This window comes from Aquarana catesbeiana, linkage group LG02 (assembly GCF_042186555.1).
Source record: "Aquarana catesbeiana isolate 2022-GZ linkage group LG02, ASM4218655v1, whole genome shotgun sequence".
Classification (NCBI taxonomy): Eukaryota; Metazoa; Chordata; class Amphibia; order Anura; family Ranidae; genus Aquarana; species Aquarana catesbeiana.
Window position 1 is genome coordinate 176,557,755 of NC_133325.1, and position 15,799 is coordinate 176,573,553.

The following is a 15,799-nucleotide window of genomic DNA, read 5'->3' on the forward strand; positions in this document are numbered from 1 at the left end:
CTGCCGCACCGAACTCCTTGCTGTCTGGGTCCCCTATCAGCGGCTCTGCCGGGAGCTTGGGGGGGCGACAAGAAGGGGGAGGCAAGGGTCAGATGCGCCCCTAGGCGGCAGTGCGCCCTAGGCGGCTGCCTAATTGGCTAGTGGTTGCACCGGCCCTGGCTCTATCTTCCCTGTCTCTGCTGAAAAAAGCATCCTGACAACATGCTGTTGCCACAAATATGTTTCACAGTGGGGATGGTGCGTTCAGGGTGATGTGCAGTGTTAGTTTGCAGTGTGTTTGCAGTGTGTTCCTTGGCCTTCATGATGCTGTTTGTTCACTAAGATTCTCTAACAAGCCTTTCAGGGCTTTACAGAACAGCCATATTTATACTGAGATTAAATTACACACATGTGTACTCTATTTACTAATTAGGTGACTTCTGAAAGCAACTGGTTCCACTAGATTTTAGTTAGGGGTATCAGAATAAAGGGGGCTGAACACAAATGCACGCCACACTTTTCAGATATTTATTTGTAAAAAATTTTGAAAACCATTTATCATTATCTTTCTACTTCACAATTATGTGCCACTTTGTGTTGGTCTATCACATAAAATCCCAATAAAATACATTTACATTTTTCAGCTGTAGCATGACAAAATGTGGACATTTTCAAGTGGTATGAATACTTTTTCAAAAAACTGTGTATATACAGTTAGGTCTATTGTATATATATATTTGGACACAGGCACAATTTTAGTTTTTTCAGGTATTTACCAAAACATATTCAAGCCATAGTTATATAATAAATGTGGGCTGAAAGTGCACACTCTCAGGTTTAATTTGAGGGTATGTACACCCAAATCGGAGGAAGGGTTTAGGAATTACAGCTCTTAACCACTTGCCGACCGCCTCACGCATATATACGTGAGCAGAGCGGCACGGGCAGGCAAAATCACGTACCTGGTACGTGATTGCCTTCCCGCGGGCGGGAGGTCCGATCGGACCCCCCCACGGTGCCATCGGCGGTCGGCGTTTGGTTGGAAGCGATCAGAGATGAGGGGGAGACCATCCGATCGTGGCCCCCCCCTCGCGATCGCTCCCAGCCAATGAGAAACATCTCCTGCCTCTGTATAGTACACAGAGGCAGAGGATGTGATGTCATCTCTCCTCGGCTGGCCAGTTTCCGTTCCAGCGCCGAGGAGAGAAGACATGTAAGTGCACCAACACACAAACACACACAGTAGAACATGCCAGGCACACTAAACACCCCCGATCCCCCCCCCCCCCTGTCACAAACTGACACCAAGCAGTTTTTTTGTTTTGTTTTGTTTTTTTCCTGATTACTGCATAGTGTCAGTTTGTGACAGTTAGCAGTGGTAGGGCAGTTAGTATTAGCCCCCTGTAGGTCTAGGGTACCCCCCTAACCCCCCCTAATAAAGTTTTAACCCCTTGATCACCCCCTGTCACCAGTGTCGCTAAGCGATCATTTTTCTGATCGCTGTATTAGTGTCGCTGGTGACGCTAGTTAGTGAGGTAAATATTTAGGTTCGCCGTCAGCGTTTTATAGTGACAGGGACCCCCATATACTACCTAATAAATGTTTTAACCCCTTGATTGCCCCCTAGTTAACCCTTTCACCAGTGATCACCGTATAACTGTTACGGGTGACGTTGGTTAGTTTGTTTATTTTATATAGTGTCAGGGCACCCGCCGTTTATTACCGAATAAAGGTTTAGCCCCCTGATCGCCCGGCGGTGATATGCGTCACCCCAGGCAGCGTCAGATTAGCACCAGTACCGCGAACACCCACGCACGCACCGTACACGCACCGTACACCTCCCTTAGTGGTATAGTATCTGAACGCATCAATATCTGATCCGATCAGATCTATACTAGCGTCCCCAGCAGTTTAGGGTTCCCAAAAACGCAGTGTTAGCGGGATCAGCCCAGATACCTGCTAGCACCTGCGTTTTGCCCCTCCGCCCGGCCCAGCCCAGCCCACCCAAGTGCAGTATCGATCGATCACTGACACTTGCAAAACACTAAACGCATAACTGCAGCGTTCACAGAGTCAGGCCTGATCCCTGCGATCGCTAACAGTTTTTTTGGTAGCATTTTGGTGAACTGGCAAGCGCCAGCCCCAGGCAGCGTCAGGTTAGCGCCAGTACCGCTAACACCCGCGCACGCACCGTACACCTCCCTTAGTGGTATAGTATCTGATCGGATCAATATCTGATCCGATCAGATCTATACTAGCGTCCCCAGCAGTTTAGGGTTCCCAAAAACGCAGTGTTAGTGGGATCAGCCCAGATACCTGCTAGCACCTGCGTTTTGCCCCTCCGCCCGGCCCAGCCCAGCCCACCCAAGTGCAGTATCGATCGATCACTGTCACTTTTTTTTGTAGCGTTTTGGTGAACTGGCAAGCGCCAGCGGCCTAGTACACCCCGGTCGTAGTCAAACCAGCACTGCAGTAACACTTGGTGACGTGGCGAGTCCCATAAGTGCAGTTCAAGCTGGTGAGGTGGCAAGCACAAGTAGTGTCGCGCTGCCACCAAAAAGACAAACATAGGCCTGTCGTGCCCATAGTGCCCTTCCTGCTGCATTCGCCAATCCTAATTTGTGAACCCACCGCTTCTGCAGCGCCCGTATTTCCCCCATTCACATCCCCAACCAAATGCAGTCGGCTGCATGAGAGGCATTTATATGTCCTCCCGAGTACCCCTACCCAACGAACCCCCCCAAAAAAGATGTGTCTGCAGCAAGCGCGGATATAGGCGTGACACCCGCTATTATTGTCCCTCCTGTCCTGACAATCCTGGTCTTTGCATTGGTGAATGTTTTGAACGCTACCATTCACTAGTTGAGTATTAGCGTAGGGTACAGCATTGCACAGACTAGGCACACTTTCACAGGGTCTCCCAAGATGCCATCGCATTTTGAGAGACCCGAACCTGGAACCGGTTACAGTTATAAAAGTTACAGTTACAAAAAAAAAGTGTAAAAAAAAAAAAAAAAAAACACAAACAAAAAAAAAAAAAAATAGTTGTCGTTTTATTGTTCTCTCTCTCTCTATTCTCTCTCTATTGTTCTGCTCTTTTTTTACTGTATTCTATTCTGCAATGTTTTATTGTTATTATGTTTTATCATGTTTGCTTTTCAGGTATGCAATTTTTTATACTTTACAGTTTACTGTGCTTTATTGTTAACCATTTTTTTGTCTTCAGGTACGCCATTCACGACTTTGAGTGGTTATACCAGAATGATGCCTGCAGGTTTAGGTATCATCTTGGTATCATTCTTTTTAGCCAGCGGTCGGCTTTCATGTAAAAGCAATCCTAGCGGCTAATTAGCCTCTAGACTGCTTTTACAAGCAGTGGGAGGGAATGCCCCCCCCCCCACCGTCTTCTGTGTTTTTCTCTGGCTCTCCTGTCTCAACAGGGAACCTGAGAATGCAGCCGGTGATTCAGCCAGCTGACCATAGAGCTGATCAGAGACCAGAGTGGCTCCAAACATCTCTATGGCCTAAGAAACCGGAAGCTACAAGCATTTTATGACTTAGATTTCGCCGGATGTAAACAGCGCCATTGGGAAATTGGGGGAGCATTTTATCACACCGATCTTGGTGTGGTCAGATGCTTTGAGGGCAGAGGAGAGATCTAGGGTCTAATAGACCCCAATTTTTTCAAAAAAGAGTACCTGTCACTACCTATTGCTATCATAGGGGATATTTACATTCCCTGAGATAACAATAAAAATGATTTAAAAAAAAAAAAATGAAAGGAACAGTTTAAAAATAAGATAAAAAAGCAAAAAAATAATAAAGAAAAAAAAAAAAAAGCACCCCTGTCCCCCCTGCTCTCGCGCTAAGGCGAACGCAAGAGTCGGTCTGGCGTCAAATGTAAACAGCAATTGCACTATGCATGTGAGGTATCACCGCGAAGGTCAGATCGAGGGCAGTAATTTTAGCAGTAGACCTCCTCTGTAAATCTAAAGTGGTAACCTGTAAAGGCTTTTAAAGGCTTTTAAAAATGTATTAATTTTGTTGCCACTGCACGTTTGTGCGCAATTTTAAAGCATGTCATGTTTGGTATCCATGTACTCGGCCTAAGATCATCTTTTTTATTTCATCAAACATTTGGGCAATATAGTGTGTTTTAGTGCATTAAAATTTAAAAAAGTGTGTTTTTTCCACAAAAAATGCGTTTGAAAAATCGCTGCGCAATTACTGTGTGAAAAAAAAAAAATGAAACACCCACCATTTTAATCTGTAGGGCATTTGCTTTAAAATAATATATAATGTTTGGGGGTTCAAAGTAATTTTCTTGCAAAAAAAAATAATTTTTTCATGTAATCAAAAAGTGTCAGAAAGGGCTTTGTCTTCAAGTGGTTAGAAGAGTGGGTGATGTGTGACATAAGCTTCTAAATGTTGTGCATAAAATGCCAGGACAGTTCAAAACCCCCCCAAATGACCCCATTTTGGAAAGTAGACACCCCAAGCTATTTGCTGAGAGTCATGTCGAGTCCATGGAATATTTTATATTGTGACATATTTTTTTTTTTTTGCACAAAGTTGTCACTAAATGTTATATTGCTCAAACATGCCATAGGGATTTGTGAAATTACACCCCAAAATAAATTCTGTTGCTTCTCCTGAGTACGGGGATACCACATGTGTGGGACTTTTTGGGAGCCTAGCCGCGCACGGGACCCCGAAAACCAAGCACCGCCTTCAGGCTTTCTAAGGCCGTAAATTTTTGATTTCACTCTTCACTGCCTATCACAGTTTCGGAGGCCATGGAATGCCCAGGTGGCACAAACCCCCCCCAAATGACCCAATTTTGGAAAGTAGACACCCCAAGCTATTTGCTGAGAGGTATAGTGAGTATTTTGCAGACCTCACTTTTTGTCACAAGGTTTTGAAAATTGAAAAAAGAAAAAAAAAAAAAATTTTTTCTAGTCTTTCTTCATTTTCAAAAACAAATGAGAGCTGCAAAATACTCACCATGCCTCTCAGCAAATAGCTTAGGGTGTCTACTTTCCAAAATGGGGTCATTTGGGGGGGGGTTGTGCCATCTTGGCATTTTATGGCCTTCAAAACTGTGATAGGTAGTGAGGAGTGAAATCAAAAATGTGTGCCCTTAGAAATCCTGAAGGTGGTGCTGGGTTTTCGGGGCCCCGTACGCGGCTAGGCTCCCAAAAAGTGCCACACATGTGGTATCCCCGTACTCAGGAGAAGCAGCTGAATGTATTTTGGGGTGCAATTCCACATAGCCCATGGCCTATGTGAGCAATATATCATTTAGTGACAACTTTTTGTAAATTTTTTTTTTTTTTTGTCATTATTCAATCACTTGGGACAAAAAAAATAAATATTCAATGGGCTCAAAATGCCTCTCAGCAATTTCCTTGGGGTGTCTACTTTCCAAAATGGGGTCATTTGGGGGGGTTTGTACTGCCCTGCCATTTTAGCACCTCAAGAAATGACATAGGCAGTCATAAACTAAAAGCTGTGTAAATTCCAGAAAATGTACCCTAGTTTGTAGACGCTATAACTTTTGCGCAAACCAATAAATATACGTTTATTGACATTTTTTTTACCAAAGACATGTGGCCGAATACATTTTGGCCTAAATGTATGACTAAAATTTAGTTTATTCGATTTTTTTTATAACAAAAAGTAGAAAACATCATTTTTTTTCAAAATTTTCAGTCTTTTTCCGTTTATAGCGCAAAAAATAAAAACGGCAGAGGTGATCAAATACCATCAAAAGAAAGCTCTATTTGTGGGAAGAAAAGGACGCAAATTTCGTTTGGGTAGAGCATTGCATGACCGCGCAATTAGCAGTTAAAGCGACGCAGTGCCAAATTGTAAAAAGTGCTCTGGTCAGGAAGGGGGTAAATCCTTCTGGGGCTGAAGTGGTTAAGTATAGCCATCGCCCCTTTTTCAAGAGACCAAAAATAATTGGACAATTTAATCAAAAGCTGTTTCATGGCCAGGCATGGGCTACTCCTTCGTTATTTCTTCATCAATTAAGCAGGTAAAAGGTCTAGAGTTGATTCTAAGTGTGGTATTTGCATTTGGAATCTATTGCTGTGAACCTACATCATACATTCAAAGGAGCTGTTAATGCAATTGAAACAGGCCATTGTAAGGCTTCAAAAACGAAACAAATTCACCAGAGAGATAGCAGCAACATTAGGCGTGGCCAAATCAACAGTTTGGTACATTCTGAGGAAAGAAGAACGCACTGGTGAGCTCAGCAACATTAAAAGTCCTGGACATCAACGAGGACAACAGTGGTGGATGATCGCAGGATCCTCTCTATGGTAAAGAAAAACCCATTCACAACATACAGACAAGTGAAGGACACTCTCCAGGAGGTGGGCATATCATTGTCAAAGTCTACAATCAAGAGAAGACTTCATGAGAGCAAATACAGAGGGTTCACCACAAGGTGCAAACCATTCATAAGCCTGAAGAATAGAAAAGCCAGATTAGACTTTCCCAAAAAACATCCAGAAAAGCCAGACCAGTTCTTGAAAAGCATGCTTTGGATGGATGAAACTAAGATTAATCTATACTAGAATGACGGGAAGAAAAAAAAAGTGTGGAGAAAGCTTGGAACAGCTCATGATCCAAAGCACACAAAGTCATCTGTAAAACCTGGTGAAGGCAGTGTGATGGCATGAGCATGCATGGCTTCCAGTGGCACTGGGTCACTGGTGTTTATTGATGATGTGACAGAAGACAGAAGCAGCCGGATGAATTCAGCAGTGTTTAGAGATATACTGTCAGCCCAGATTCAGCCAAATGCAGCAAAGTTGATTGGACGGCACTTTACAGTACAAATGGACAATGATCCAAAACCCACTGCAAAAGCAACCCAGGAGCTTTTGAAGCAAAAGAAGTGGAATATTCTGCAATGGCCGAGTCAATCACCTGATCTCAACCCAATTGAGCATGCATTTCACTTGCTGAAGGCAAAACTAAAGGCAGAAAGACCCACAAACAAAGAACAATTGAAAAAAGCTGCCGTTAGAGCCTAGCAAAGCATCAGAAAGGAGGAAACCCAGTTTTTGGTAATGTCCATGGCTTCCAGACATAGTTACATAGTAGGTGAGGTTGAAAAAAGACACAAGTCCATCAAGTCCAACCTATGTGCGTGATTATGTGTCAGTATTACATTATATATCCCTGTATGTTGTGGTTATTCAGGTGCTTATCTAATAGTTTCTTGAAGCTATCAATGCTCCCCGCTGAGACCACCGCCTGTGGAAGGGAATTCCACATCCTTGCCGCTCTTACAGTAAAGAACCCTCTACGTAGTTTAAGGTTAAACCTCTTTTCTTCTCATTTTAATGAGTGGCCACGAGTCTTGTTAAACTCTCTTCTGCGAAAAAGTTTTCTCCCTATTGTGGGGTCACCAGTACGGTATTTGTAAATTGAAATCATATCCCCTCTCAAGCGTCTCTTCTCCAGAGAGAATAAGTTCAGTGCTCACAACCTTTCCTCATAACTAAGATCCTCCAGACCCTTTATTAGCTTTGTTGCCCTTCTTTGTACTCGCTCCATTTCCAGTACATCCTTCCTGAGGACTGGTGCCCAGAACTGGACAGCATACTCCAGGTGTGGCCGGACCAGAGTCTTGTAGCGTGGGAGAATTATCGTTTTATCTCTGGAGTTGATCCCCCTTTTAATGCATGCCAATATTGTTTGCTTTGTTAGCAGCAGCTTGGCATTGCATGCCATTGCTGAGCCTATCATCTAATAGGACCCTCAGATCCTTTTCCATCCTAGATTACCCCAGAGGTTCTCCCCCCAGTGTATAGATTGCATTCATATTTTTGCCACCCAAATGCATTATTTTACATTTTTCTACATTGAACCTCATTTGCCATGTAGTCGCCCACTCCATTAATTTGTTCAGATCTTTTTGCAAGGTTTCCACATCCTGCGGAGAAGTTATTGCCCTGCTTAGCTTAGTATCATTTGCAAATACAGAGATTGAACTGTTTATCCCATCCTCCAGATCGTTCCAGACATCAGGTAGTTATTGTCAGTAAAGGATTCTCAATAAAATATTAAAAATGAACATTTTATTTATGATTATATTCATTTGTCCAATGACATTTGAGCCCCTGAAAATGGGGTGACTGTGTATAAAAATGGTTGCAGTTCCTACAATTTGTACTTAATATTTATGTTCAACCCCTTGAATTAAAGCTGAAAGTGTGCACTTCAAATTCATTTGGATTGTTTCATTGTAATTTTATTCTGGTGGCATACAGAGCCAAAAAAATGAAAATTGTCCTTGTGTCCAAATATATATGGACCTAACTATCTATATATATATATATATATATATATATATATATATATATATATATATATATATATATATATATATATATATATATATATATATATATATATATATATATATATATATATATATATATATATACATATATATATATATATATATATATTTGTTTTTCTTTGTTTTTTTGTTTTTTTACATTTCTTTATTTTTACCTAGTGATCCGCCCAGTAAGTCTGTTATTTTTTAACTTCCTTTAACAGACCAGGCTGTCCAGCAAAAGTGGCAGTTAGAGGGCTAAGACAAAACATTTACCATGGGCTGCTTACAATGGTCAGCGTTTATTTACTGCTGTAAACAAATATACAGTCTGTACAATGTGTATCACTGATTCGCAGTGTAACCTTTCCAACTCCAGCAGAGACACTCTGTCTTGGCTACTCTCCAGGTTCACTCCCTGCCAGCCTTCCAAGCAGCCAGAACTCCTCTGGACTCTGAACACTGCTTGTAACTTCAAAAACATTCTATTACACATTAGTCAGACCAGCCAGACAAACAATAAGGAGTATGGATCTAGGAAGCAGAGGTCCTGTACCATACCGCTTTCTGATTGCCCTCATTACAGAAGGCAGCCTCTGCTCAGAGGGCTTGCTCACACCAAGTCCACTGAGCTATGTTTGATCTGCATAGATCAACACAAAGGCATACACTATAGAAAACTATTGTTTCCCATGTGTTTAAGACAGGTGCAGTTAGCCTTTCCACCTGCAGATGGCCTTGTGCCTTTATTGCATAGTAAGTTGACGTTTCATAAGAGAATTGGTCCTTCAGAGCTTCCATATGGTGTCTTGAGAGAGGAAAGTAGCCTGACTGGACGCTGAATCCTTGTGAGACTTCTGCCATCTTGGGTGAGGGAACCTTTTAAATAAGGGACCCTACATCATTATGGAGTGCTTAGGGCCAGTGTGTGGTAGGGAAAGGAACCTGCTTGTGAGGGACAGTGTTTTAGCACAGTGTCAGGTTTTGGAAGAGAAGGATAGCTCAGGGTAGTGCTCCTTCTTCACAGTATACATTTTGGTAAGCAAGTGAGGAGATGTGGACACAGCAGATGACAGATAGCGCTGCAGTGCGGCCCATGGCATGATCCCGGGAGGACGTCAAATGTCCATCTATGATAACAGTGCTCCCACCCGGGCATCATTTGTCTATAGGCCGGGCAGGTGGTGGTTAACTGATAGATTTTCTAGATAAAGCAAAATTCTGTATCATTTGCAAAGTTGGATGTAATGTGTTAAACCATTCTCTAAGTATGCATCTCCTTGCTTCCTAAGCAGATGTGGACTTCACAGATCAGTACAATTCAATTGATCTGGAAAATAGATTCTTTTGAATATAGTTTTAGGATATGCTTCCAGACAGTAATGAAACCTAAAGCCCAACTCTGGTACAAGGATTATTTGCTCGTTTTGTCTGGGGCAGAGGGGAAACCGACTTACTTACCTGATCCTCCGCTCCCCTGGCAGATGGTGCCCTCCCCTATGCTTCGGCGGTGGACTGTGCCTCGACATTGCCATGTCCAATGCAAGGCTGCGAACCCTACCTTGCACCAACGTTCTTAAAGTGCCAAATGATAGCCGGCAGAAGAACATCTCAAAGGACTGCCCCTCCCAAATTCTACAAGCCCTCTTTGTTCTCTTGCCCCCTCCGCTACCGCTACCATCCGCCTTTTCTTTTGGACAGTGCATGGCCAGTCAATTTAGGACTACTATTGCCACCATAAATGCACTCGTGCAGTATAGTTCCAGCTCCAACACCCAAATAAGATGTCCTCTTACCAATACTCAAGGACCCTCTGAGAACAGGCAGGTCAAACACACTTTGGGGACTCTCTCACTATGGCAATGCTCCAGCCGGGATTATAACAGCTACGAGGATGACGTCTCAGGATGTATTCCAGAGTAGATGTCACCAACTCCCAAATGTGTTATATATATGAATAAAAACACTATATAGTGTAAAACCCTAAAACTAATCCTTTAATAAAAGCGAGTATTACTCACATAGGTAAAAGAACATGTGCATGTCTCCATCAAAACAATTCTGGCAAAGTAAGATGGCATCCATCTTCACTTCCTGGTAGTATGATGACGTGACCAAGTCGCTCCAACCCATCTTCGATCTCTGAAAAGAGGAGGATCTGGCTGCTCTGTGCAAAAACACTTCACAGAGCAGGTAAGTATGACATTTTTTTTTTAAAAAGAAAAAAAATTGCGCTAGGTGTACAAAAGTTATGAGTAAAAATAAACCTATTGAATGAAATATAAACCTGTGAAAAGGTATCCTGCGACTATATGCTATAACCCTGATAGGGGGCACCACTAAACATATAAACAAAAGAGCGCAGCGCTGGATATAAACAAAATATCGTGCTATGTGCCAATACTTTTAAAATATAAACAAAGAAAAGTGCACAATTTGTTCACAAAAAATAAATACATAAACATATAGTGAAAATAATTTATGCTATGTGCAAACACTTATAACTAGAGAGAAGTGCACATTTAATCCACCAAAATATTATCCGTGAATATTGAGTATAAAATAAGAATTGTTAATCCATTTGTATAAAGTCCATAAATTGTAAAATTATCGCTGTTGGATAACCGACTTCCACCACTGTGAATCCCGTCACCTCAGAAAGATTTAAGGCTTACCGGATAGCCTATGGAAAAAGGCATGAACCGATCTCCTCTTAGGATGCTGCACCTTCTGTGGATGGGTTTCGCTATAGAGTACTAGGTGGATATTCTCAGATCGTCAGCCATGGAGGAAAGCCATTCGCAACAGCAATTGGTGTCCAGGAGAAAAGAAAGAGATGCTCCGATAGTGTAATAAAGCTTATGGTTCCTTTATTAAAACCGCCATATAGCCATTCAATATACAAACATCCTTGCAAGGAAAAGTTTAAAAACAGCTCCGGTGAATAACGAAAGTTCGCGCATGCGCAGTGCGTGCGTGTCTACCCTAGACACGCACGCACGTACTGCGCATGCGCGAACTTTCGTTATTCACCGGAGCTGTTTTTAAACTTTTCCTTGCAAGGATGTTTGTATATTGAATGGCTATATGGCGGTTTTAATAAAGGAACCATAAGCTTTATTACACTATCGGAGCATCTCTTTCTTTTCTCCTGGACACCAATTGCTGTTGCGAATGGCTTTCCTCCATGGCTGACGATCTGAGAATATCCACCTAGTACTCTATAGCGAAACCCATCCACAGAAGGTGCAGCATCCTAAGAGGAGATCGGTTCATGCCTTTTTCCATAGGCTATCTGGTAAGCCTTAAATCTTTCTGAGGTGACGGGATTCACAGTGGTGGAAGTCGGTTATCCAACAGCGATAATTTTACAATTTATGGACTTTATACAAATGGATTAGCAATTCTTATTTTATACTCAATATTCACGGATAATATTTTGGTGGATTAAATGTGCACTTCTCTCTAGTTATAAGTGTTTGCACATAGCATAAATTATTTTCACTATATGTTTATGTATTTATTTTTTGTGAACAAATTGTGCACTTTTCTTTGTTTATATTTTAAAAATATTGGCACATAGCACGATATTTTGTTTATATCCAGCGCTGCGCTCTTTTGTTTATAAGGTAAGTATGACATGTTTGTTATTTTTAACTAAAAAAAAAAAAAATGAGACTTTAGGATCACTTGAATCGCTTTGCATGCTAAATTGTGTTATTACCATTGTTAATCCATTTTTTGCTTGCCTAGTTACAAACCATATGGGGTGACAATATATTAAGTTTGCCTTTACTACCTGGTTTGGTGTCTGTGCTCTTTTGGGTACTAATCACTATTGGGTACTAAGCATTACTTTCAGTGAATTCCTGTGATATTGTATGTTTCTACACTCAACCTGGTGTGTAAGAGGGGCTGAGGTTCTTGAGAGGGTTGAGGCAAATAACAGAGGACTCATCCTACCCAGTGGCTCCTACGGGGGTAGTGCTACATATGCTTTTAAAAATCTAGGTTTTCTAATAAGTCAAAGCCAGCATTTTCTCTTAATTTGTCAGTATGCAGTAAGTACAGACCTCAGAGGCAGAAAAGTGGCCAATTTCACTGCTTTTCCCTGCCTCAGGCTAGGCAGTTTTTCTCACTCTCTGATACTTGGCAAGCAATGAAGTGTTGAATATTTGCTTGTCCCAGTGCCACACTGAACAATGGTTGCCTTGTTTGATGCATGTGCCTGGAACATCATTAAGCTTTGTTAGCTCAATTTAGTGGTAGAAAAACACTTTCCAACACTGGGCAAGCTATGGAAGTATGAAGGACTACTTCATCTAAGGGATGTGATTCTGTGGATAAATCTCAAGCCTGGAGGTTGGGATACTTTGAGAATTTAAAGAAAAGCTACACATTGGTAACAAATAAATATAGAACGTTCATCACCTCACTAATATGCTCACTCTCCATATCTCTATATACTACCCCTATATTACAGTGAAGCCAACCTACTGTGGCATCCTGCGAATTGGGCTACTGTCAAATTGGTTTAGTCTGGAAAAGACAGGTTAATAACAGCAGGCAAAAAGGAAGTGTGTGTAACAGCACAGCTGACCTCGGCAAATCTCAGGTAGGAAGTCTCTCCGAGGTTTGCCGAGGTCAGCTGCCGAGTGACCTCGGCCTTTTCAGCCGTTTCCAAGGCTCTCCGGCGCCCCCCCCCGCCTCTGACCAAATGCGGTATTGCATCCCATTGAAGTCAATGCGGAACATATTATTTTCGTTTCCATTGACTTCGATGGGAAAACTCGCTTTGATATGAGAGTACTTTGGATTACGAGCATACTCCTGGAACAGATTATGCTTGTAATCCGAGGTTCCACTGTATTTTGCACTTTAATGCATGTTCTTTAGAGCAGGGGTCGCCAGCCCCCCGGGCCCACGGACAGGTACCATTTACAATGCAGTCCCCTTTATATCACAGTACCCCCTTTAGAGTGCAGTCCCCCTTTTGCTGTGCAGTTCCCATTACATCACAGTATCCCTTTACTATGTAGTCCCTGTGATGTGAAAGGGAACAGAGGACATTGTGGGACCACTGCTTTAAAGGGGTAACTGTGATGTAAAGGAGGAATGTGGACACTGTAAAGGGGGGTTGTGGTGTGAAGGGGGGCTAAGAACAGACTCTTTGATATCCAGAACACCCCACCCCCTCCCCTCCTCCGGTCCCTGGAAAAATTGGCTGCCATAAAACTGGTCCCTGTTACCAAAAAGGTTGTGGACCACTGCTTTGGAGTATGCAACCTCTTAAACTTTAAAGATGTAGGGTGATGCTTTTTAGCACCATAATACATAGGAAATAGACATGTCACATTTCTCTTTATTTTGTATAAACCAGATCTATCAGCTTCCATCATGTTTTAATATTTGGAACCATAAACCCATATCTGAACCAGAAATATGTTAACGCAAAGAAATACCAAAACATTAGTAGAGCTAAACAATCAAAGTATTTTTCAGATTGATAAAAAGTCCACTTTATCAGTGAAAGTAAGCAGATGTGAATATAATATTGTTCGCCAAAGAAAAAATCGTTCGGTTCTGGATGCAGGTGGTTGAACTTATAAACTTTCGTCTCCAGCTGGCTTTACCGATCACCCCAGGGTTGTTGCTCTTAGGCATCCATGATGACGACCAAAGGCCCAGATACACCAAAATACTTATATGTTTTTTATTATATTATGCTAGAAGAGAAATCATACTTAAGCGGAATTCCCGATCCCCCCCTCCGTGGGTTCTTGGGAACAGGCTATTAACTTCAGCTCTTCCTATGTACAAGCTAACTTACATAAACAGGAATTGCCTTGAAAAATATGAGAGAGTCTGGCAACGCTGGACTGCATAGTGGGCACAGGCACCTGCTAACAAGGTTTCTGCACAGGGTATAGCCGAGCCCTCTTGTGTTAATCCTATTACCCGCCCTGGGGAATGCTTCGATCTGTATATTATGTTGATATTCTACTAATCTGTATATTTGATGCTCAACTATTGTATGACACCCTACATGTAACTTTACTTTCATATTGTACTTCATAAAATGTATCACACCTATATTTTTCTCAATAAAAGAACATTCTGTTCATGTTAAAAAAAAAAGAAAAAAAACGTTGCAGATTTTTGTTCGAGACGATCACCTTCACCACTATCTAGTGGCATACATTTTCTTAAAGATGGAGATATGCAGTGTGTGCTGACAGCAACCATTTAAAGACAAGGGCATAACCCAGCATTATCTGGTAAGTGGATTACCTTGGGGGAGTGTTACACACGCGGTGTGGTGAAGGTGATCGTCTCAAACAAAAATCTGCAACGATTTTTTCTTTGACGGACAATTTTATATTCACATCTGCTTACTTTCACTGATAAAGTGGACTTTTTAACAATCTGAAAAATATTTTGATTGTTTAGCGCTACTCATGTTTTGGTATTTCTTTGCTTTAACATATTTTTTTATATTAGATCTCTATGTTAAACCAATATCAGGCCTGTTTCTGCACATGTGGGACAGCTGTGACCTATGGTATGATTTTGTTATATATATATATATATATATATATATATATTTATTTATATATTTGTTTATTTATTTATTTTTCTTTCAGACGGGAAGTTGTAGATTTTGGTGTTAATGTTTCTATAGTTGAGCCAGGAGGTTTCAATACTGCTATTATGGACTTACCTTTGTATGAGAAGAATATAAGGGAAAAATGGGAGACTCTGCCAGAAGAGACCAAGAAGAGTTATGGAGAACAGTACATAAAGCAACGTGAGATAATTAACATTTATTCTTCACTATCACAAAGGTTACCCTTAACTGTAGTCTTCTTTTCATTGAATACGCCTGTTATCTATAGGATACTGCATTTTTCACATCACCATAGGTCTTTGCATTGAGGGAGGGTTGAACGAAAAAACTCAACAGATCTCCGCATCCACGTAAATCATGTGAATGCAGGGATCTTCTCCCCTGTACAATTACATTCTGACAGCGGATACCCCCACCCCACCAGTTGGTTTTCCAGCATGACCATTCGACAGAAGCTGGATGTTAGATCCTGCTGAACCAGCTGACTTGCTGTACGTGTATACCCATTTTAAGTCTGTTAGATGTTGGAAATGATGGAGCACCAGAAAATTCAACCTCACATTGCAAGACCTTTTAATGCAAGCACAGAAGCACATTTTTTTGTATGCTTCCCAGCCTTATTGTGGATATATCACCATGAATTACACTTCTTCGTATTCCCTTTCTCACACCTGTCCCTTGCAATCACAAATACATTTTTCAGGTGTATAATATATACTTTTCTGGCCTCCCACTCCCTCATTCCCCTAGGCGAGATTGTTGTACCCACAGCTAACTACCTCCTCCTAGGATATCTACATTTAATATCTTAGAAGGTTGCAGGTTAGGAA

At 41.6% G+C, this 15,799-nt stretch overlaps 1 protein-coding gene across 4 annotated transcripts in view; it reads left to right on the forward strand.

Annotated features, from left to right (window-relative positions):
* LOC141127431 (17-beta-hydroxysteroid dehydrogenase type 6-like) overlaps positions 1-15,799 on the forward strand; it is a 110,076-nt gene that overhangs the window by 73,072 nt on the left and 21,205 nt on the right. For all 4 annotated transcript variants that reach the window (XM_073613859.1, XM_073613857.1, XM_073613856.1 and 1 more), the window contains one exon: positions 14,986-15,149. In XM_073613859.1, the coding sequence (XP_073469960.1) occupies positions 14,986-15,149 (164 nt within the window). The remainder of the gene's footprint in view (positions 1-14,985; positions 15,150-15,799) is intronic.